This window comes from Oryctolagus cuniculus, chromosome 2 (assembly GCF_964237555.1).
Source record: "Oryctolagus cuniculus chromosome 2, mOryCun1.1, whole genome shotgun sequence".
NCBI classification, from domain to species: domain Eukaryota; kingdom Metazoa; phylum Chordata; class Mammalia; order Lagomorpha; family Leporidae; genus Oryctolagus; species Oryctolagus cuniculus.
Genome location: NC_091433.1, coordinates 130,022,253 through 130,046,426, shown reverse-complemented (window position 1 = coordinate 130,046,426; position 24,174 = coordinate 130,022,253). Strand labels below are relative to the sequence as shown.

At 44.5% G+C, this 24,174-nt stretch overlaps 1 protein-coding gene and 1 pseudogene across 4 annotated transcripts in view; both read right to left on the bottom strand.

Annotated features, from left to right (window-relative positions):
- EXOC6B (exocyst complex component 6B) overlaps positions 1-24,174 on the bottom strand; it is a 738,880-nt gene that overhangs the window by 676,000 nt on the left and 38,706 nt on the right. Inside the window, exon 1 of one of the 4 annotated variants that reach the window (XM_002709766.5) lies at positions 964-1,224. The exons of 2 other annotated variants lie outside the window; for them this stretch is intronic. In XM_002709766.5, coding sequence (XP_002709812.1) covers positions 964-1,076 — 113 coding nt within the window. In that variant the 5' untranslated portion in view covers positions 1,077-1,224. Of the gene's footprint in view, positions 1-963; positions 1,225-24,174 lie in introns of those variants that run through there. One more of the 4 variants, XM_070068944.1, reaches the window with a different exon arrangement.
- Positions 22,597-23,465, bottom strand: LOC100338721 (large ribosomal subunit protein uL30-like; annotated as a pseudogene).

Below are 24,174 nucleotides of genomic sequence, written 5' to 3'. Positions count from 1 at the left end.
TAATCCCTATTTGAGACAGAATAGCGCAATGACAGAGTCTGGTGCAGACCGTCTGAGTAGGAACCCCCGGAACCCCACTTTACTTTCTCTGTGACCTTGGGCAAGTCACTTCACCTCTCGGAGCCTCATTTGTAAAATGAAAATAATAACAGCACCTGCCTAATAAGATTGTTTTGTGGTTTCAGGAAGTCATAATGTGTAAATCACTTAATACAATGTGTCACGATGTGCGTAACAAGTGCTACCCAAATTTGCTTAAATAAGTGAGGGGTTTGTTGTGACATCTCCAAGTAAAATGGAGGTGTGCGTGCAGAGCATTGTAACTGCGGGGCGGGGCAGGTTTTCCTTCTTCGAGAACACCGCCCGGCTGCACCTGGAGGAGGGACCGGCCTCCCACCCGGGTTAAAGGCGCATCAGCTCTCCAGCGAGCGGCGCGGGGTCGAGGGAAACTTCCTTGCAGGGCCTAGGATTTTCGGACACTGGTTTCTCGGACGCAGCTGTGATTCTGAGGCAGCAGCTTAATTCCAAACAACACACCATGCAGGGAAACTGTTTTGTCTGAAGAGCAGACTTGTGTCTGGGGCGGGACGAGGTCTGAGTCGGAGGGAGCCGGGTGATGTTCCCATGGGGGAAGAGCTGCTAGGAGCCACCATCTGCCGGGCGCTCTCTCGTTCCCCGGCGCTGGGCTAGCCTCGGAGGGAGCGCGAAGCCTGCCCCGGCCGCGAGGCAGGCAAGAGGCGCCTCCGGAGTCGCGGGACTGTGGGGCGCGGACGACCGATCGGGAAGGGACCCCACGTCGGGGCTGCGGAGGGAGCCCCGCCTCGCCAGCCTACAGGTCACTAGCGGGTGTCTCCAATGGGAGGGGCTGCGCTGGCCCAGCGGGCGGCCGGCACCGGACCCAAAGGAGCCTGCCCCCCTGTTCCGCCCGTGCCCACCCGTCGGTGGCCCCGGTACCGGGGGTACCTGAGCGTGGGCCCGATGCAGGCCGTGTCGGTGCTCTCGATCTCCCGCAGGATCCGCTCGTGCTCTGCCGCTGTCTCCAGGCTCTCCGCCTCCGCCATCTTACCCCGCTCCATAGACTGGGGGCGCCGGGCAACGCGTCCGCTCCTTCAGTCGGGCTCACCTTTCGCTCCTTCACTCCCTCACCCCAGGATCCCAGCCGCCCCAGCCTCCAGCTGCCCGCAGGACGACCCCTCCCTCAGGCTCACCACGCCCCCTTGCATCACCGCGTCCGCCGACGTTCCGCGCAGTGTCTGCTGGGATTTGAAGTTCTCCAAGCGACTATAGGCGGGGATCTGTTCATTTACTCACTGAATCCACAAATGTGTTGAAAGCCCAACATAAGTCAGGAACAGTCAATGACACTGCGTATACAATGACAATGAAGTCCGTGAATGTCACTAACCCTACAAATTCTTGTTGAACATCTTTGTCACAAAGTACAAAGCATGAACAGCGGGAAAGTACTAATAAGCTGTGTGCTGATGGCGATCTCACAATCAAGACGGGTATCAAAACTGTGATACAAGGCAGCCTGTGGCTGCAAGCCAGCTCAGAAGCACCAGGATCACTTCTGCTTGTGAAGGTTTGTAAGCTAAGAACCTGGAAAGTGTGGCAGCTAGGATGTCATGTGCGCTGAGGTATTAAGAAGTAGTAGTAGGGGCCCACGCTGTGGCGCAGCTCGTTATAGTCCTGATCTGCAGTGCCGGAGTCCCATATGGGCACGGTGGGAGTCCGGGCTGCTCCACTTCGATCCAGATCCCTGCTAAAGCGCCTGGGAAGGCAGCCCAAGATGGCCCAAGTGCTTGTGTCCCTGCCACCTACATGGGAGACACAGATGGAATCTGGCCTGGCTCAGGTCTAGCCATTACAGCCGTTTGGGGAGTGGGCCAGCAGATGGACGATCTATCTATCTATCCATCTATCCACCTATCTATCCCCCTCTTCTCTCTCGGTAACACTGCCTTTCAAAGAAATAAAATAAATTTTAAGGGGGGGGGGGGGAGCTGGGCCAGCACTGTGGCACAGCACATTAAGCAACAGTCTGCAGCGCCAGCATCCAATATAGGCACCGGTTCCAATCCGGCTGCTCCACTTCACATCCAGCTCCCTGCTAATGCGCCTGTGAAAGCAGCTGAGGATGGCCCAAGTGTTTGAGCCCCTGCACCCACGTGGAGAGCCTGATCAAGCTCCTGGCTCCTAGCTTTGGCCTGGCCCAGCCCCAACTGTTGCAGCCATTTGGGGTGTGAACCAGTGGATGGAAGATCTCTCTGTCTCTCCTCTCTCTAACTCTGCCTTTCAAATAAAAATAAATAAATCTTTAAAAAAAGCATATCACAAGAACCAAATTGGAAGTTGAGACTAAATAATTTGTGCTACAGCAATAGTATGGATTATTATGCAATCATTAAAAACAAAGACAAAATACTTTATATTTGGATATAAAACTGTCTCCAAATTTTATTGTTGAGTGGAAAAAAAGCAAGGCATGAAACAATACAGAGACTATGTTCCCATTTCCTTTTGTAAAGGAAGGAATATTCACATGCAAATTTACATGTACATAAAATATTACATAGATAGAATTACTTCTGAAAGAATATTTTAAAAACTTAATACTGGCATCAGCCAGAAGTTTTGTAAAGAAAGGGCCTGAAGTAGAAGGAAGGTAGTTTGTAATCATGTATTGTTTGCCCTTTGGGAATTATTTCCCTTTTTTGTATGGATTTTTCTATTAAAAAAAAAAATAAACACTAATTGTTGCAGCAAGCATTCAGCACAGTTATGACACTGCTTGGATTCAAATTCCAGCTGCTCCACTTCTGATCCACCTCCTTGCTAATTGTACCTTGGAAAGCAGCCCTGCACCCTGACGTGGGAGACTTGGAAAAACTGCCTAACTCTTGGCTTCGGTTTGGCACAGCCCTGGCTGTTGCAGTCACTTGGGGAGTGAACCAGCCAATGGAAGATCGATCTCTCTCTCTCTCTCTCTCTGTAACTTTGTCTCTCAAATAAGTAAAAATAAACCTTAAAAAAAAATTGTGAACAAAAAGCATTACAAGTCCTGATTTGCAGGAAGCAAGCAAGTTGCTAAACCTGTCTGTTTCTACAGAGTCTCCGGCTGTCCTCATTCTATGTCATTACTCATGCTTGAACAATTCCAGATAGGCGAAGGAGGGGCAGAAGGAGTGTGAAGCCTTCCATATTTCTAGAGATTTCTTGAAATACTGGACAGAGGGCCCTTCAGGCACCCATTTTAGCACGTCACTCAGCCAAAATCTTTCCAGCCATCATAGGAAATCAGACTGGCATGCTGACCATATGTGTATGGTTGTAGTTAAACTAACCTCTGCTATTATCAGCAAATATTATTATTTTTTTTAGCTCCCAACCTCATTAAATCCTTCCAACAATCACTTATGGTAGATATTATCTGTCCCATTTTACAGATGAGAAAGTTGAGATATTAAGTAGTACCCCACATCTCACAGTCAGTAAATAAGGAAGCTGGTATTCAAAGCAGGTCCATTAAATTCAAAAGCCTATTTCCTAACCAATAGCTCTTACAACCCACCCACACCTTTTTACTGCCTCCTGTTTATTGCATGAGCCCAAGTAAACCATGCCTTTCTGTGTCTGCTTCCTCATTAGTATAACTGATTGCCTTGTTTCACAGATCCCTTCCAAATCACCTTGGAGACACTTAAGAAAACCGCACCCTCCACTTACTGTAAATGAACTGGTTTTCTCTTCTTGAAGAGTTATGTTGTCAGCATTCTCACTGCTCCCCACTGCCACTTCCAGAATGTTGTTCTAACCCCCTGATTCTCCTGTGAAGTCAAAACCATCAGGTTGTGCCAAGGTCACCTACCAATGTCCACATTCCTCAGAAATTTTACCAGTTGACTCACAATTTTCCTCTCTGTTTCACTCTGCCAACATCCTGAGACACCTCAATATCAACATGAATAACCCAACATTCTGACCCCGTGGATCCCAGCCATCCCAGCCAGGTGCCTTGTGACACAGGGGCATACATTCATGGTCTTGTCTTTTATCTTCTTCTATAAACACTGCTCTACTCCCAAGACTATAAACTCTGAAATTCTTCTCTCTGCCTCTTTTCCATACTCCTCTTCTATGCCTTATCTTTAATGGTACCTACTTAACTGTACTTCTAATCTTCATCTCTGATTTCTATGTAATCTATTAGCATCTCTTTCCTTCTATTCTGGGATTTCTTGCATCCAAGCTTCCAATTCAGAGATACCTGAGTGTGATTCCTGGCTTCTACATTAATCAGCAAATGATCAGGGAAAGTTAATAGCCTCTTTAAGGTACAATTTTCTTATGTGCTATATGGAATTTATAATACATGGAATCTTCAAAGTGTTCATAAAAATATGTGTGAATTTCAAAAACTTTTGCACTAAAATGAATTTATCTTTTAATTCCACTTTTCTACAACCTTTTTGAGGTATCCTTCTGTATACCTTAGGCAGCTTTAATAATTAGAATTAACATCAGGGGCTTAGCACAACACTTGGCAGAATACATGTTGGATGCTACCAATGTGTATTTCCATGAGCCACCAATTTTACAAAACCTTCTCTGGCTTCCTTTAACATCTTGATCTTTCATTTTTCCACACTGTCAATCTCTCACTCTACTATCACCATGGGGGAAAAGACTAACCATGAAAACTGACTCCACAACATATTTCTGTTTCTCAATACCAGTCAGGCCATAGGGCCACTGCATGTTTTGACTTCTATACTTGCTCATGACATCCATTCATAAACCTTTCCTCTCTACTTAAAACCGTAGCTCTGCTCCCATTCTTTTCACTGTTAGAAGATAACTTTGCCTCCTGCTTCACTGACAGGGCCACCATCCGTTAAGTTTCATCTTGCCTCCCCTTCACCATCTTTACAATCCCACTCCTTCTCATCTGCGGTGTAAGAGGAATGAGGGTTTCCATGCATTTTCCAAAGCCAGCTTCCTCTCTGGGAGAAGCTGCTCCAAACCTGCCTGTACTGCTTCTTGCCATTTTCTCCCTTCCCTTTTCCAGCTTCAGTTTTCCCCTCCATGCTTTCCTTTGGTTGTTAAACATGCGCTTGAGTCTTTCCAACTAAAACTCCCCCTCTCATCTTTGTTTCCCGGAGCTATGCAAGTTCTTCCATTCTCTTCCCTGCCTGGGAATATATTTACATTCCTTCTCTTCACCTTCCACTTAATCCTTAACATCTTAATTCAAACCACTTCAGGAAAACTTGTCAAATGGTATTCTAAATTTCCTAATTGCCGGATCCAAAACACTTTTCCAACCTTCATCCTACCTGATCTCTGCTCATTGCTTGACATTGCTGACTCCAGGTTCTGACCAGAACCAGGAAATCAGAAGAGAGAGCATGCTTCCTCTCATACCCTTAACCAAAGTCTTTGCAAATGTTAGGGCACAAGCCTAGTTGACAACCTGGATGCAGTTTATTGCATTATTATTCCTAGCTCACTCCTCCATTGATTTTTCAGTGTCTCCTACCACAGACGGAGTATTCTTCCCTGACTCCCGATTTTGGGTTCAGCCAAATGGGGCAGACACGTGGGAAGCAGAGGCCCAAGATGCATTTACATGGTCAGACTTGCTCTCTTACCTTTCTGGAATCACCATGAGGAAAAAAAAAAAAAAAAAAAAAAAAACATGCCTCGTATAGTCTCCTGACTCAGGAAGAATGAAAGACATGCTGAGCAGACCTACACAGCTAACCTACAAAGCACAGCCTGAAGAAGAGCCATCCCAGCCAACTACAAACGTCTGGGTGAGAAATAAATACTTCCTGTTGTGTACTACTGCCATTTTGAGTTGGTTGCTGACACAGCTTTATTGGGAAAACAGCTATCTGCTACACTCTCTTCCTTCAAAAGAGTTTTTCCCCCGTTAGCTTCCAGAGCATTTAACTCTTCTGATTCTACTCTTTCTATGCTTGTATTTTCTCAATCTCTTAACCATTTTTTTTCCAGTCTGACCACAAGCCTGGTTTTCTGCTCAAACTCCTTTTTTAGTCACTTCACTCTGTCTACCTAAGTGAGCTCATCTAATCCCAAAGGGTCAAAAATAGTCTCTGCTTTTGACTCCTAAAGTCCTCCTTTAAACTTTAGATGTAGACTCCTAGCTGCCTACTAGACATCACAAAGTAACATTATGTTTTTGCTTCAAAGCAATTATTTTAAACAAATTTCTACATCCCGTGCCAAAATCAGTTCTTACTCCATTCATCTTCCCTCTGGCTGATGAGACCACCACCTGTTATGTATTTACTAGTCATAAATTTGTATAGTTCCATTCCAGTCCTAAACAAAGTCACAAACACCTGAGATGAATAACTGCACCTGAGCTGACCTTACGCTAATGTGGCTGGGAGAAACATTAGTCTCTGGAAGTTTGTCCTCTGAGCTCTATTCAGGATGCAGAACCAGAAAAATTTTACCTTAGTTTCCAATTTGAGCCACCTTCAACAATTACTCCAGATACACACCTCTTGCACTCCCTGTCTTGCTGCTCCCTTACTTCCTCTATGATTCTTTCCTACTGCTGACCTCTGCTTCAATCCAGGCTCCTTCCACATTTCCCAGAATACTCCCGCCTCATTCCACTGCCTTTGAGGATCCTGCATTCCTTACAGCCTTCTTGAGACAAGGTTGACTGCTTATTCTTCCATCATCATCCTCAATGCCTGGCCCTGGTCCTCCCATTTCACTACCCTACAAATCTCAGCTGGCAATTAATCACCCTTCTCTACCCCAAGGCATCTGAATTGCCAATGGCAACTAGAGAAGAGAATACGAATGGACAAACTGGGTTAGCTGCTACCTTGAAGTACCAACCTCCACATACCTAATAACCAGTGGGCTGAAAACAAAATCATAAATGAAATTAGAAAGGCCAGCGCCACGGTTCAATAGGCTAATCCTCCACCTGCGGCGCCAGCACCCCGGGTTCTAGTCCCGGTCAGGGCGCCAGATTCTGTCCCTGTTGCCCCTCTTCCAGTCCAGCTCTCTGCTGTGGCCCGGGAGTGCAGTGGAGGATGGCCCAAGTGCTTGGGCCCTGCACCCCATGGGAGACCAGGAGAAGTACCTGGCTCCTGCCATGGGATCAGCGCAGTGCGCCAGCCACAGCGGCCATTGGGAGGGGTGAGCCAACAGAAAAAGGAAGCCCTTTCTCTCTGTCTCTCTCTCACTGTCCACTCTGCCTGTCAAAAAAAAAAAAAAAAAAAAAAGAAAGAAAAAAAAGAAATTAGAAAATACTTTTGGATGAATGGGAATGAAAACACAACATATTTTCTAGTTTCCTTCATGATTTTGTTTTCAACCCACTGCTTATTAGGTATGTGTTTTTAATTTCTACATATTTGTGAATTCCCAAATCTCCCATTACCAATTCCTAATTTGATTCCACTGTGATTCAGAAAACATACATTGTATTACTTCCATCTTTTTAAATGTATTGATATAGTGTGCAATAGTGTTCCACATGCCCTTAAGATAATGTGTTGTCCAAGTTTTCTATTCTCTTGTTCCTATTTGTCCTATCCATTATCAAAAATAGAGTAATGAAATCTCCAACTATCTTTTTGAGTGGATATCTACTTTTAAATTTCTTCCAGGTGTTTTAAGCTCAATGTAATGAAAATCAGTTGATTTTATGCTCTCTCTTCTCATACCTTTCTCATTAATAACACACAGAAGCCACTGGGAAACTTAGGATTCATTCTAGATTTCTCCTTTTCCCTCATTTCCTACATTTAATATACAACCAAGTCCTGCCAACTATACGGATCTGTTCAGTCTTGTGTATCTCTTCCATCCCTGCCTTACTCAGCTCAGGTTCTTGCACTTCACACAGATCTATTACAACCAGTCCATTTGTCTCCATTCCTGATAGTATTTTTGCTAATGTTGTTCACTAAACCATATATAATGGCACACTCATTCTTTAAGACTTAATTCCAAAGTAACCTGCTCCTCTAGGGAGGCTATGCTATATGATCTCATTCTCCCACCTGGGCTCCCAGCCTCCTGTGTATACTTCTGTCCCAGGAGTTATTACATGATTTTACCACTGTCTTATACTCTGCTGTCTCTTACAGCAGAGTAGTTAGGAGCACAGACTCTGGTATCAGAAAATATAAATTAAAACTCTAGTTTCTAGTTGTGTGAGTGGGGAAATTAGTAATCTCTTTATGCTCAGTTTCCTCACTCATCATATTGGGATAATAATATTACCTGCCTCCTAGGACTAAATTGAGTTAAAAGATAAAACATTTAAAATAAGTGTTAATATTATGAGTATTATTGGGGCCAGTGTTGTGGTACAGTAGGTTAACACCCTGGCCTGAAGCGCCGGCATCCTATATGGGCGTCGGTTCGAGACCTGGCTGCTCCACTTCCAATCCAGCTTTCTGCTATGGCCTGGGAAAGCAATGGAAGATGGCCCAAGTCCTTGGGGCCCTGCACCTGCGTGGGAGACCTAGAGGTGGCTCCTGGCTCTTGGCTTCGGATCAGCACAGCTCCAGCAGTTGCGGCCAATTGGGGAGTGAACCATTGGATGGAAGACCTCTCTCTCTCTCTCTCTCTCTCTCTATATATATATATATATATATGCCTCTCCTCTCTCTGTGTAATTCTGACTTTCAAATAAATAAATCTTTTAAAAAATATTATGAGTATTATTTACCTCCATGGCCCCAGCACCTTATTTAAGGGCCAAGAAAAGAAGTCACTAGTTCATATAGCTTAAGCTGAAATGAAATGGATTTAACAAGGTGTTCCTTTTTGTGTTTTGTTTCACTTTTCAATTTGTTCTATATGAAACACTCTCCCTCTTTGTCCTCCTTGCTTTCTTGATGAATTCATTCTTCAAGACATGGCTTGTGTAGCCTTCATCTTTCTTTCCTATCAAATGCAATAAATCACTGGGCATTATCCCTGTCGCACTGTGTGACTTTGAGAAGTGGCGATAATAACAGCAATCATTCACTAAGCACCTGTTGGGTACTAGGAACATAACGTGATCTTTCATTTAATCTTCACAATCATACCACTGTGAGATGAGAATTGTTGTCTCCATGTTACTGAAGCTCAGTGTGGTTCAATAACTTGCCCAAGGTCAGGTGGTCAATAATCAAGAGGCAGGCTGAAGTTAGCAACCAGGCCTAACTTCAAAGTTCAAACATTTTCTTTCACTGCTGTTATTAGTTTGCAAGTCTGTTTCTCCACCTATACACCGTTGTGGGGTAGATGGCTCCCTTGCAGGTAGAAATGTGTCTCCCCAGAAGACACATTTCCTGGGTATAGAGCATAAATATTCCTTCCTTCTAAGTCTCTCCACAGCCCCGAGACAGGGTTTCTTGCTGGTGCAAGGGAAAAGAAAAAGAAAAATAACTGAACGGTGGTGAAAATGGCTAGGTCTCCAGGGCCTTCCTGGTTGTGTTTGTTGCTTAAACACCACTGGGGGCTGTGAAGAGGCCTCCCTGGAGTCTGAGCTCACTGGATCCCTTGAGTGATGATGTCAGCCGACTGTTCTGCTGGGCCTCACAGGCCACAATTACACTGACATCACCCTGTTTCCATGGCCTTAGTAAAGAGCACAGACCTCAGCCACATGTCTCTGCCTCAGACAACTTCTGCGATCATGACTGGGGGTTCTTTCGCCTGGAGATCACTTTCCTTATGTGGGCAACTTTTCTCCCTGCCCCTCTCCCTAGTTTATCTGCCCCACCTCTAAACTTGTAAGCTTCATTTAGCCCTTTGCTTGACTCATAAACTGCCTGGAATCTCTTACACACCAAACTAAATTAAGAAACACAGGGGATTACCAAGAAAATGCTCCCTAGTGATTTTTGTTAGACTGGAAAGGGAAAAGCTGAACAGAGGAAATTAGGACAACTTGTCAACTTTTCCAGGATCTGACCTTCACAGGCTGCTCCACTTTAAAGGAGCTGGAAACTTGAAAGGGCTTCAACCTTGAACTTTTTGTATTTTAGCTTGCCAGTCTCTGTTAACCACAAGTCAGGTGTCTAGAGAGATTCTCTCCCTCTACCCAACAACCCCTAGTTTAATCCAACCCAGCAAATACTCATCAAACAACTGAATGAACTGAACAGTCATTTTCTCCAATACCTGGCACTATGGGACATATTTTAAACAAAAATTAAACAGACATTCCTCTGTTTGAAGTCCTTACATGACTCCCATCACACAGAAAATAAAATCCAAACTTCAGACCACAATCCCATCTACCTTCCCCCTGCCTAACCCAGCTTCACTTTGTACCATGCTTTGTGTCCAGCCAGTTACCTTCCATATAATCCTTAAAACACACCAAGATTGTAACCACGTCAGGCTTTTGCAATTTCCATTTATGTTGACACCTGCTGGACAAGTCAACACTGATGGGTCTCAGGTATAAATTTTGCTGAGAGTGGGAAGGAGGGAAGAAGGAAATATCACTATATTCTTAGAATTGTATTTATAAACTACATTGAATCTGTTCTCTTTGTATTAATATCACATTAATATAAAAAAGTTTCAGATGGTAAAAAATAAATGAATAAAAATAAATTGGGTGTGTGAGAAATGAGGCATTACTTTAATTCCTTTTGATCAAATTGAATCCATTTCCAAATCCTCATTCTGCTGTGTTAGTAGGAAATGCACTGTCAATCAAGGGTTGGGGAAAGGCCCAGGGGGGGCCTTCCTAGGACTTTCCTTAGAACAGTTGGTGGGGAGGAGCGTGTCCCTCATCTGAGATGCATTTGTCCCAGCCCAGGTCCTGTGAAGTAGCTGCAGAGCTCCCAGGCCACTTTTCCATTTAGAAAGCAGTGGGGATAAGACCCTTGGTGTCTGAGGTACACCAGGTGGCCATTCCTTTTTATCACCTCACCATCTCCCCAGGATGTCCCAAGAGGGCAAACTAGGGGTCTACTTCCTTAGGAACCACCTCCTCCCTACTCCCCTTTCCACTTTAGTCTTAGCCCTTCAGACATTAGCATACTCCCTCTGCCTCAGCCTACCATCAACCCACCAAGAATTTAGACTTCCTTCTACTGTTTCTTTTCTGACTCATCATGCAGATGGATCTGCCAAGGGTGTAAGGACTGCCTCCGAGGAATGGGAGGAGGAAAGCAGGAAAAAAAGGGACAAAATAAAAACTCGATACATTATCCCACTCTACACAAAATAGGAAACATAATCACAGAGCATAAGTTGAAGATATTCAAGTACCAAAATGCTTGTGATCATCAGAAGTGTTTGGAGTTAGAGTTTCCTCACTTGCCCAGTACAGGATTTCTGCAAGTCTGTCCTTAAGCCTTCTCTCAAATCCCACATGCTCATCCTAGCCTATCTAATCTATACACACTAGAGAGACACTCCAGCATACACCTTTATACCATGAAATCTTGTCAATTACTCTACTTCCACAGTGCCTTGTATCCCTGCTTTCCTTTTCTAGTACCACTACCACTACCTGAAGTCAAAGTGTAACATCTTAATCAGGTCTTTTGTAATAATCAATCAATCCACTTTCCTAAAATCCTCCTTCTCCACTATGCATTCCTTTGCTTTTCTACCCAAGAAATATTCTCACAACTGCAGTGACACTATGTGACCTTGGGCTTCAATTTTCCTACCTGAAAAAAAATCAAGATGACAATAATATCCTTCGTATAATATTGCTGTATGACAGTGTCTGGCATATAACAAATTCTGGGCAAATGCTGACTAGCATTAAAACACAGTGACAGACCACTCATAACCATTATGACAGTGGTTATAAAATAAACAAGAGAAACGCAAAGTAGCTAGTGATGGTGTTGATGTGGAGAATTTGTAAACTTTGTGCATTTTTGGTAGGAATGTAAAGTGATACAGACTGTGAAAACCACGATTGTGAGTTCTCAAAAGATTAAACTTTGATCTTCCATATGAGCCAGAAATTTGACTTCAGAGTCTATACTCAAAAGAATGGAAAGGACAGACTGAAACAGATACTTGCACATCTGTATCCATAGAAGTATTATTCATAATAGCAAAAGGTGGAAGCAATCCAAGTGCACATCAACAAAAAGAAAATGTGGCATATTCTGGTACATAAAATGTAATAATTATTGACCTCTAAAAAGGAATAGAATTCTGACACATTACAACATGAATAAAACCTGAAGATATTCAAAGTGAAATAAGCCAGACACAAAAAGACAAACATTATATGATTCCACTATGATGAGGTAGGTAGAATAATGAAATCCATGGAGACAGAAAATTGAATGGTTGTTGCCAAGGGCTAAGAGGAGGGAGGAATGGGGCATTGTTTAATAGGAAAAGAATTTCAGTAAGAGAAGATGAAGACTTTCTAGAGACAGTGGTGGTGGTTGTGTGACAATGTGAACACACACAGTACCAATGAATTACACACTAAAAATTATTTAAATGACAAATATATGTTATGTATATTTTAGCACAATAGAAACTAAATACATTTTAGTGGCATGACAAGGTACAGCCTGCATGTGTAGCTTCTAGAATAATCAGAAAAGGTGTTTTTGAGGAAGTGAACTTAAGCTGAGCCCTGAATGTCAAGAAGCTGCCAGTCAGTGAAGACAGTGGATGAAGGGGGAGCAACAGAGGCAAAGGGTACAGACAGCACAAAACCCTAAGGCAGAAGTGGAAGATGCCAGGTGCAGAGGGAGTGCAGAGGGCATAGGGAGGAGAGCCACAGAAAGTGAAGAGGTGAGGTGGTAACCAGCAGCAACTCATTCAAGAATTGTTCTATAAAGGGAAGCAGAAATGGGCCAGATGTCAAAGGGGCTAGCAAGGAGATTTTTATTTTACTTTAATTTTTCCAATGATCCAGTAAAGAGGGAGGATGATAGAGAGGCAAGTTTGTAGGAATAAGTCCTTGAAGAAAAAGAAGGAGTGGGGACAGGTCTTGTAGCACAGAGGGCTATGCCATTGTTTGAAAGCCCGCATTTCATGTCAGAGTGCCAGTTCCAATCCTATCTACTTCACTTCTTCTTTTTTAAAGATTTATTTATTTATTTATTTGAAAGGCAGAGTTGCAGAGGGGCAGAAGCAGAGGGGGAGAGAGAGAGAGAGAAGAAAGAGAGAGAGATCTTCTATCTGCTATCTGCTGGTTTACTCCCCAAATGGCCTCAATGGCCAGGGCTGGGCCAGGCTGAAGCCAGGAGCCAGGAGCCAGGAGCCAGGAGCTTCTTCCAGGTCTCCCATATGGGTGTAGGGGCCTAAGCACTTAAGCCATCCTCTGCTGCTTTTGCAGGCACATTGGCAGGGAGCTGGATCAGAGTGGAGCAGCCAGGACTTGAACTAGCACCCATACAGGATGCTGGCATTGCAGGCGATGGCCCATAATCCACTGCTGATCAAACTTCCTGATAATGCACCCTGGAAAGCATCAGATAATGGTTCAAGTTCTTGGGCCCCTGCTACTCACATGGAAGATCTGGATGGAGTTCCTGGCTCCTGGCTTCAGCCTGGCTCAGACCCAGCTGTTGTGACCATTTGGGGAGTGAACTAGCAGACAGAAGATTCATTCATTCTCTCTCTCTCTCTCTCTCCCTTCAAAGTATATGAAAATCCAATAAAGAAACATTAAGAGAGATATAGAAAAGAAAAATGAACAATTATTAGAACTTTGTGTGACAGTAGATACCAACCTAATCACTTGTTGCTGTATTTAACACTGTGACTGGGTATACTTTTCTATCCTTGGGCAAAACCGCACTGAAATCAAATGAAAATAACTGATTGTTCCAGGAAATACCTGCCCCTGGGAGGTAAGATGGTGAACCAGCTAAAGTGACTTTTTCATCAGACTCACTTCGAGACCTTCCCCTAGCTGTGCCCTCCAATCCTAAACTATTTTAAACCCTACCCAATCCTACCCAGTTTTCCACCTTGAAAGACCCACTTTCAGATCACTCAGCTCAGGCCCTAAGAGCCTATAAATACCCTGTCCTAATTTCCCCCATCTAAGACACAATTAAAATTAGATAATGTTTTCTCTCATTATAGTGAATCTGATAAACTACAAAAGGCATTTTTCTGATGGGTTTTTGGCAAGTTGACAGTTAACATTAGCTTTTGGTAGGTGCAGAACTAATCATCCATTGCAACAAGGAAGAGAACAGAGATGCAATGTTTGGAGGTTTAGGTTGTGGAGATGTGATGGAGTCATTTTCCTACAATACTAAAATTATACACCAATATCGTGTATTAGCTTCCTGTTGCTGATGAAACAAAGCACCACAAACTGAACGGCTTACAGCAACACAAGTGTATTACTTCTCAGTTCTAAAGGTGAGAAGTCTGAACTGAGTTCCATAGGACTAAAATAAAGGTGCCACAGGGCAGCTCTAGGGGACAATCCATCTTCTCTGCCTTTCCAATGGGCTGACCGCATTCTTCCCTTTGCAAGGTCCTCTGATCTTCCTATCTCTGTGACCTCTGCTTTCACCATTACATCTCCTTCTTAGTTCAGAGATATATTTTGAAAGTAGAGCTGGCAGGGCCGGTGCTGTGGCTCACTTGGTTAATCCTCCGTCTGCAGCGCCAGCATCCCATATGGGCACCGGGTTCTAGTCCCAGTTGCTCCTCTTCCAGTCCAGCTCTCTACTGTGGCCCTGGAAGGCAGTGAAGGATGGCCCAAGTGCTTGGGCCCTGCACCTGCATGGGAGACCAGGAAGAAGCACCTGGCTCCTGGCTTCAGATTGGCGCAGCGCCGGCCTTAGTGGCCATTTGGGGAGTGAACCAATGGAAGGAAGACCTTTCTCTCTGTCTCTCTCTCACTGTCTATAACTCTACCTGTCAGGAAGGAAGGAAGGGAGGAAGGAAGGAAGGGAGGAAGGGAGGAAGGGAGGAAGGGAGGAAGGGAGGAAGGGAGAAAGAGAGAAAGTAGAGCTGGAAAGTTTTGCTCATGGCTTAGACATATAATATGAAAGAGAGAAGTCAAGGTGACTCTAAAGTTTTTGGCCTGAGCAACTGAAGAAAGAGGGGTTTCTGATTCTGAGACACAGAAGCCTTGGGAAAGGTCAAGGTAGGGATGTGGGCAGTGAAATTGGGAATCTGATCTTGAACACATTAAGTGTGACTTGTCTCTGTTATATTCTAATTACACAGTAAAACAGGGAGTTAAAGATATGAATCTACCTGAGTTCATGCAAGATTAGAGTTGGAGATGCAAATTTGCGAGTCATAAAGTGTAAGTGGTATTGTGAGAAACAACCTCACATGTCCACTTAAAGGATGGATTCAGACTCAGGAAGTACAGCAAAAGCAAGACTTAATATTAAGTCTTGCAAGATTGGATGCCTGGTGGGCCAGCTTACCCAGAGTGGTTTACAGCAAGCTGTTTATTTCATAGCACGAAGGTCCCTACTTTGGTTCCTCATTGGCTGAGTAACTACGGGGTTACAATCTTCCCAAACACTGCCTAAGTGTCTCCATCTGTTTTAGTTTTGCTACATCAAAAGCCTGTTTGCTTCAGAACTTTTCCAGGTGCATGTACTTTACAGTTTGTAACCTGTTATGCTAGCTAGCTACTTTATATGCTAGCTAGTTGTTAGCACTTTTCTACTCACAGCTGAACACTTTACTTTGAAAATGAACCAATGGTCTTTACTTCTCACAGTATTAAATCCATGAAACTGAATGGAATTCCTGAGGAAGTAAGTGCAGAAAGAAGAAATCAAAGGATTGAGCCCCAGATACTACAATATTCAGAGGACTTTCAAACCCAAAATATCTTCCCCTGTCCCTTGCTTTGCTATTCTTCTAACCTGGAATATCTTCAACCCCACCACTATCTTTCAAAATTATATTCAGGAAAGACTCAAGTTCTGGGAACAGAGGCCTAAGGACTGGCTGGGCCTCGTGTGCTGAAGCAGGTAACACTGACATCAGCCTTTCCTTTTCTTTCTTGCTAAAATAACTTGTGTTTGATTCAAGGCAGAATGTTGGACCCAAAGCATTAAGTCCTGATTGCAGAGTGATTCTCAGTCCCTAAGTCCATGAGAATCACCTGAGCAGGTTAAAATGGTGACTCCATTGGCCGCAGCATGGTCCACCCTCTGAAAGAAATTAAGAGACCCATCTGGGAGCTGGGATAAGTGCAGAACCACTTAGGTAGAAAACACTGGAGTCCTGGGTCCCTGGCCATGGTCTGGAAGATGAAGCACAGGTTCTAGGTGAGCACATCCCTTGACCCCACAGGCAACTCAGACACCAGGGAGGAGCAGACTAGGAGAGGGCCAGGATCTTGTCCTCTAACACATAGGGCTCAGGACAGGGTTCCCTTTTTGCTCAGGCCTGTTGGGTCTGACTTTCAGGAAGCAGAGCCCATCTGGCTTTCATACAGCTTACTTAACCGTCAGAAAAGCAAGCCAGGCAGCCGGGTAAAATCAAGGCTACTTTGCTGCTCCCCATCCTCCCTTACCTCACCCCCTGCCATCCCTCTCCTTCCCGGCTTAGATAAGCCACAGCAAGATCAAGAACTGCACCACTGAGCTGACATCACTCAGGAAATGGAATGCTGTTGCTACACCCCACCCCACCCCATGTCTGTGGGTTTTCCTCTGGGAGTCTGTTTCTCCTGGCTTGTGGGACAAGGAGCCAGGAGCACGGTCCCCCATGAGACTGACCACTCCGGGTTCTGTTCCCCTGCTCACAGCAGGTGCTGATTACTGCCAGTGGTGTCAGTTTCATAGTTCCTAAGAGAAGGGTCAGAGTTAAAATCATGGCTACTTTCTAAGAAATATGGGAGTATTAGCATCTTTGTTTTTCATTTGTTTTTGGCCTCAGCTTCAGGCCTTAGCTGTCACTTACAGGAAACAGGAAGAACCACACTCAGCATCCTGCTCCAGTCTGAGGGCCCAGGCACTAAGCAGATCACGTCGTGGACACCAAGGCAGAGGGCTTCAAGGGTGTCTGCGAGACCCATCCAGAGACGCAGCCAAGAGTCACTGAAGAACCCGAGGCTGCCAAGTGCATTACCACTCTCAACTTCCAAACCTGCTGAGGTGCTAGGAACTTTATGTCTGGAAGCTATGAAGGGATTTATCGTACTGTTACTACATTTTTTTTTTTTTTACAAACACTATCATTAAGACAAAAAAGGAGAAGGGGGAAAAAAAAACAGAAAAATGTAAAAAGATGCTCAGCTCTATATAAAATAAGTTAAAATCAAAATTTACACCCAAAAATCATTTTATGCCTCCCAGGCTGTCAACAATAATCATTTTTAAGTTTCATTATAGCCCATATTTGGAGAGTGTGAGGAAAGAGGCATTTCCTACACTGCTGGTGGAAGAACTAATTGGTGCATTATCTAAAGAAGGCAGATTTGATGAAAATGCTGGTATTTTCTCATCCAGCACTTGCCCTTCTAGGAATTTATTCTCCAGATATTTTCACACATGTATAAATGAGTATCATTCAACCTAAGTACCCATCTGTAGAAGACTAGGTTAAATCAATTCTAGTAAACCTACACAATGGCATAACATGCAGCAGTAACAAATGAGGAAGTTCTCTATGTAGGAATCAATAACCTCCCAGTTCCATATTTTTATATACTTTTTATTCTGGATAACCTTAAGCTTTAGAGAACAATTATAAAAATAGTACAGAGAGTTCCTGTATGCTTCTCACCCAATTTCAGTTTCTCCTAATATTATCATCTTATATTACTGGTGCATTATCAAGAAAACCAACACTGAGTCTTAACTCTGGATTTTGTTTGGGTTTCACTGGGTTTTCCTGTTAGTGTGCTTTTCTATCCAGGAGCCAGTCCAGAATCCCATGTCACATTTTGTCATCATGTCCTGTAGTCTTCTCCATGCTGTGATAGTTTTTCAAGCTTTCCTTGTTTTTCACGATGTTGCTGGTTTGGGACAGTACTGGTCCCAAACTGACTCTCCCTCAGTTTGGGTTTGGCTGATGTTTATCTCATGACTAAATTGAGACTCTGCGTCTTTGGAAAGAATGCCACAGGGGTATGAGGTGCCTTCTCATCACCTCACAGGAGGTGGGCAACATGACAGGACATTTGTCACATTTCTCCACTGTCCCATTACTATTTTTCCCTTTCCAAACCCTTTCCTTTGAAACTACCAAAAAACAAAATTACAACAAATTTAAAGATCTAAAGTGGTCTTCCTTGCAAATCTAGAATTGGGCAACACCTAATTCCATTAAATAGAATGAGTGTTTCAACGAATGGAGTACAAGAACAGAGTGGACTGGTTATTTCAGTCACTCTCCTTGTACAATAGAGACAGAGCAGCAGGACAATAGGAAAATAACTGGCTAACATCAGGTTACTTCAGTTAACTTTTTAAAATAAGGGTGAAAGCAGAGTGAACTTCATTATCTTGCCAACTGCAACTGGCCTCTTTGGGAAACTTGCCTGTTTTCACTCTCTCCCAACTTCTCAGAAGGTCAGATAACAACTTAGCTACTGTTTGATGAAAGGGAACTTCAGTGTGAATGGCTCCATTCTGATTTTCAGTCTAGTCTTGCTGGGGCTCAGGGCAGGAGCCTGGTCCAAAGCAATGGCCTCCTGTAATTTCTGATCAACAGGGTCCAGTCACTATGGGTGACACTAAGCCCTAGCTCACAAAGGAGAGAATATCTATGTATTTTCTTAAAGGAAGTTCCTGGAAAAGGATGATCCCCCACCCATATACCTACTTATCTCAGCATGTTATCACTGCAGACACATCTGTCTGGCCTGTGCTCTGGATAACAACCCAACACTCAGCTACTGATGTTAGCACTCCACTTGCTCAGCTTTGGCACTGGGAGCTCCTCTGGGCTGGTGCATCTGTCCTCTCCACATGGCCCCATCCTGCTGTCTTTTGAGCACTTCCTTTTGATTCTGTTGTCTGGAGGCCACTGGTTAGCTTCCCCATGCACCTGGTCTTCCTCAGTAGTCTCTGGTATTTCCTCCCCTTTGGACTGTGAGCCCTCCAGCCTTCCCGGTGGCTGGACTTTACCAGCCTCTGGTGGAGGGCTAAAGCCAAAAAACACCACTGTGTCTGTCACAAGGACAACTTAGCCATCCTGCAGGAAAGCCCATGGGTCCAGCTCCCACACCTCCTTCCACCATGATGCTCTGGTCCTTGGGGCCTGGAGGGGGGGTGCTGTCACCATGGCACCTGATGTAGCTGCTCCAGACACCAGGAGCCAGGGAAGGAGGTCAGCAGAGCAGCTGCCAGACAGCTTTCCCCAGGGCCTGGCTAGCTGAAGATGAGGTTTATTGAACTACAGTGACCCACACCTTGGGATCTCACTCTTCATCTCACCTCCTGTATGTTTATCTCCTTACCCAAAGCCACCATCACTGAATTCTCCCTCCATGATTACTGGCTGAAAAAACTTCACCTCCAAAGATTGACAGAACAACACGCATGTGCACATCTGTTGGCTTCCACCCATTTGTGCAAGTTGCAAAGCACCAAGGGCACAGGGAAGAGGGTGCAGAAGCATACCAGGTGGCTCTGGGTGTGGCCAGGTGAAAACTGCCTCACCTCTGTGCCTCATCCCTCAATCCTTGCCCCAGCTTCTGAACAGATCTTCTCTCCAACCCAGCCACCCTGGTGTCATCATCACTACAGCTTTATCCCCTAATGTACTTACCCTGCTCTAAATCACTGTACAGATTTCTTACTTTTTTTCCTTTTATTTAAAAGCCAGAGAGACAAAAAGACAGAAAGAGAGCTCTTCCATCCACTGGTTCATTTCCCAAATGCTGGCAATAGCCAGGGCTAGGCCAGGCCAAAGCCAGGAGCCTGGAACTCTACCTGGGTCTTCCACATGGGTGGCAGGAATCCAAGCACGTGGGCCATCATCTATTGCCTCCTGGGTGAATTAACAGGAAGCTAGATCAGAAGCGTGGAGTTGCTGGGACATGAACCAGGCCTTTCAATACAGGCCCCAACTTCTATGCCACACACCCACCCCACCTACTCTGTTTTGTAACCTTGAGATCAAGAGTTCTATCTTTCATCCACTGAGATATTTTTCTGGTGTTCAGTAATGTATCTAAAGCATTTTTTTTTACTATTTCCAGAATATATTCACATACTTTATCTGGTTCCACACTCTCAACAACTCAGCTCATGGCAGTATGAGCCCTCCTCTCCTCTGTGCTCCTAAACCTACTGTTTACACTGCTGGGTGGGCATTTAATGTGATCTTCTGTACAGCTACAGGAATGCTGGCCAGGCTCACTTAAGTGTCAGGTTGGAGAACCTGCTCAGGAGAACCTGGCCAGCCTAGGAGAGAAGATTCAGGTGCTGGCATCAGGTTCTCTGATGAAGCAACTGGGTCCCTTCCCTACACTGTACTCGCTCCATCTGATCAGTAAGTGCCTCCCTCTCTCTCTCTCTCTCTCTCTCTCTCTCTCTCTCTCTCTCTCACACACACACACACACACACATTTCCAACAAGCTAACACTCTGACTTAAATCTGGACAGCCAAGTATCATCAGACATTTGAAGAAAATCCTCAACATGAAAGACAGAAACCAAAATACATAAACAGAAATTTTTAAAAAGGAATTTGATGGAAACAGATACAATACAAAGTGTAAGAAACCTCGCCACCAAAAAAAAAAAAAAAAAAGAGAGAGAGAGAGAGAGAAAAGAAACCAAAAAGCCCACCACTAATAATATACTCAGAAAGATAGAAAAAGGGGAACATATTTTATCCATGACACAAGATGAGAATTTGTCTTCATTCCTATAACAGTTTTATTTTTATTACTGGAACATGCAAGAGGATTTCAAACCATTCATTTAAAAAGTTGAATTCAAAAATAAAAATAGGGGCAGGCATTGTAGTGCAGTGAGTTGAGCCACTTCATGGAACTCATATTCCATAACCTAAGTGCCAGCTCAAATCCCAACTACTCTACTCCCAATCCAGCTCCCTGCTAATGAGCCTGGGAAACCAGCAGAAGTATTTGAGTTTCTGCTGCCCTGAGAGACACAGATGGAGCTCCTGGTTCCGGGCTTCAGGCTAACCTGGCCCTGGCTGTTGCATGCATTTGGGGAGTGAACCAGCAGCTGGAAAATCTCTTTGTCTCTCTGTCACTCTGCCTTTCAAAAAAATAAATAGACCTTTATTTAAAAAAACATAAATAATTATAGTTTCCTTTCACCACAGCCAGGAGTGTGCTCAGGCTTCAAAAGAGACTGCCTGGGGCTGGTGCTGTGGCTCAGTGGGTTAAAGCCACGGTCTGCAACACTGGCAACCCATGTGGGCACTGGTTTGAGTCCCGGCTGTTCCACTTCCAACCCAGCTTTCTGCTAATGCAACTGGGAAAGCAGCAGAGGATGCCCCAAGTGCTTGGGCCCCTGCACCCACATGAGATACCTGGATGAAGCTCCTAGCTCCTGGCTTCAGCGCCCCTGGCAGTTGTAGCCATTTGGGAAATGAACCAGTAGATGGAAGATATATCTCTCTCACTCTCTGTCTCTGTCTCTCCTTCTCTCCATAATTCTGCCTTTCAAACAAATAAATCTTTAAAAAAAAAAGAGAGACTGATTGCAGTGCCCTCCACTGTGGCAACAAGAAGGTCTGGTTCAATCCCATGAGACCAATGAAATCTCCAATGCTAACTCCCATCACAGATCTAAGAAGCTTATCACAGATGGGCTGATCATCTGCTATCCTGTGACTGTCCAATCCCAGGCTCAGTGCCAGGAAAACACCTACTCTCCCAGGAGGGACAGGCGTAGGAACATGAGTAAGTGTACCACTCCCACTGGAATGCCAGAGAAAGCAGCCTGAAAGAGGAGGCCACTTCTGCTCCAGCTGCTCAGAAGATACAGGGAGGGATGTGTGCTGTGGAGTAACATGTTAAGCTGCAGCTTGAGACACCCACATCCCATACTGCAGTGCCTGAGATCAAGCCCAACCTCTGCTTCCAATCCAGTTCCTGCTAATACACACCCTGGGGAGGGGAGAGGATGGGAGGCAGTAGATGATGGCCCAAGTACTTTGGTCTTTGCTACCCATGGGAGAACCAGATGATTCTGGTTCTGGACTTCAGCCTGGTCCAGCCCCAGCTTTTGCAGACATTTGGGGAGTGAATGAGCAGATGGAAGACCTCTCTCTCTCTCTCTGTCTCTCTCTCTCTCTCTCTCTCTCTCCTCTCTCTATAACTCTGCCTCTCAAATAAAGAAATAAGTTTTAAAAAAAAAAAAGGAGCATATTGGTCAAGTTATAATTCATGTTCTACTATAATTCTTAGATCTTGATCCCATATGGGTTCCTGTTCATGTCCTGGTTGCTCCAGCTGATCCAGCTCCCTGCTAATGTAGGAAAAGCAGAGGAAGATGGCCCAAGTCCTTGGGCTCCTGCACCAACATGGGAGACCTGGAAGAAGCTCCTGGATCCTCACTAGACCTGTCCAGCCCCAGCTATTGCAGCCATCTGGGAAGTGAACCAGCAGATAGAAAATCTCTCACACTCTCTCTCTCTAACTCTGACTTTGAAATAAATAAATAAATAAATTTTTATTTTATTTTTTTTTTTGTTTTTACCAATACAACAGTTTATTTCAATTTGACTGTAGTTGCCATTTATTATCTGACCAGATTACAAAAATACCATAGGAGACACCTTAGTTCATCCTTCTAATAAGTCTGTTGATTTGGTCTTCCCTGTTGCCAGCATCCCCACCCTCTACAAAATGGGTGGTCTTTTTCTTCATCCCACCTCGGGGAGAAGATAACTTGAAGGGCCACAGGAAGTTATTTGCTTCCTTGAAGTGTTTCCCCACAGTGTAGATCTCATGAATCAGATCCTCCATGCAGATGATATTGTATTTACCAAGAGAGCGGGCAATCAGAGTGTTATCTGTCAAAGCAATTCGCTCCTTATTGATTTTGCCATAGCCACGTTTGTAAACTAGTTCATTTACTGACTTCAAATTTGGGTACCCCCATGCAATATATGGCTCCACAATCCTCAGCATGTTAATGGAGGCCTTGTTGAGCTTAACAAAGGTGCCATTGAAGATCTGGCGAAGACGAAGAAGCTACAGCACTTTTCGGACTTTGGGGCTCACACCATTGATACCTCTGATCCTGATGACAAATGCCAACTTGGGTTCTGCAGGTACGTAGAAGTTTCCAGCTTTTCTTGCCATCCTCGCCATCCGAATTTCAGTTCTGTACATCTGCCCGTATTCCTTGTGATAGTGCTTCGCTTTCTCATAGATAAGCTTCCTCCTTGCCTTCCGAAGCATCTTTTGGGCAAACTTCTTCCTCAGGCGCTTGATCTTCAGCTCTGCGAAATTCCTCCGCTTCTTCTTCAAGGTTTCTGGCACAGCAGGAACCTTCTTCTTCTCTTTGGCACCCTCCATGGTTCCAGCCGGAAAAGAGCAATAAATAAATATTTTTTAAAAAAAAGACTCGAGCCCAAAATTTGGAGGGAAATGGCAAAGGAGGAACTCAAGAAAACAAACACTGTGTGAAACACAATAACTAAATGTCAGCAACATTCTATAGGTAGAGGACTTGCTTTATGTAACTTACATCTTGAGGGGCAGACTCATTGCATGTTAGCTGCAGTGATGTTGGCCTGCAAGCCAGGGCCATGATGCTTTGTGGGAGGCAGTGTAGCAGAGTGAGGAAGAACAGAGGATCCTGAGAACCCAGAGGCTCCGTCTATCTGACCAAGATTCACCACCTGCCAAATCTGATATTTGTGAAAAAGCTACAGATTCTGCTGCCACCTGGTGGCAGTTGTAACACAACACCATGTCCCTAACTCCTGTTATAGTACATCATCCATATAGGGCCAAAAATAAAAAGACCTCGGTAGGCATATGTATTATCTTTAGATGTATTCTATATATCTAAGAGAGAGACAGAAAGAAAGGTCTTCCTTCCGTTGGTTCACCCCCCAAATGGCCGCTACTGCTGGAGCTATGCCAATCCAAAGCCAGGAGCCAGGTGCTTCCTCCTGGTCTCCCACGCGGGTGCAGGCACCCAAGCACTTGGGCTATCCTCCACTGCCCTCCCAGGCCACAGCGGAGAGCTGGACTAGAAGATGAACAATCAGGACTAGAACCCGGCGCCCATATG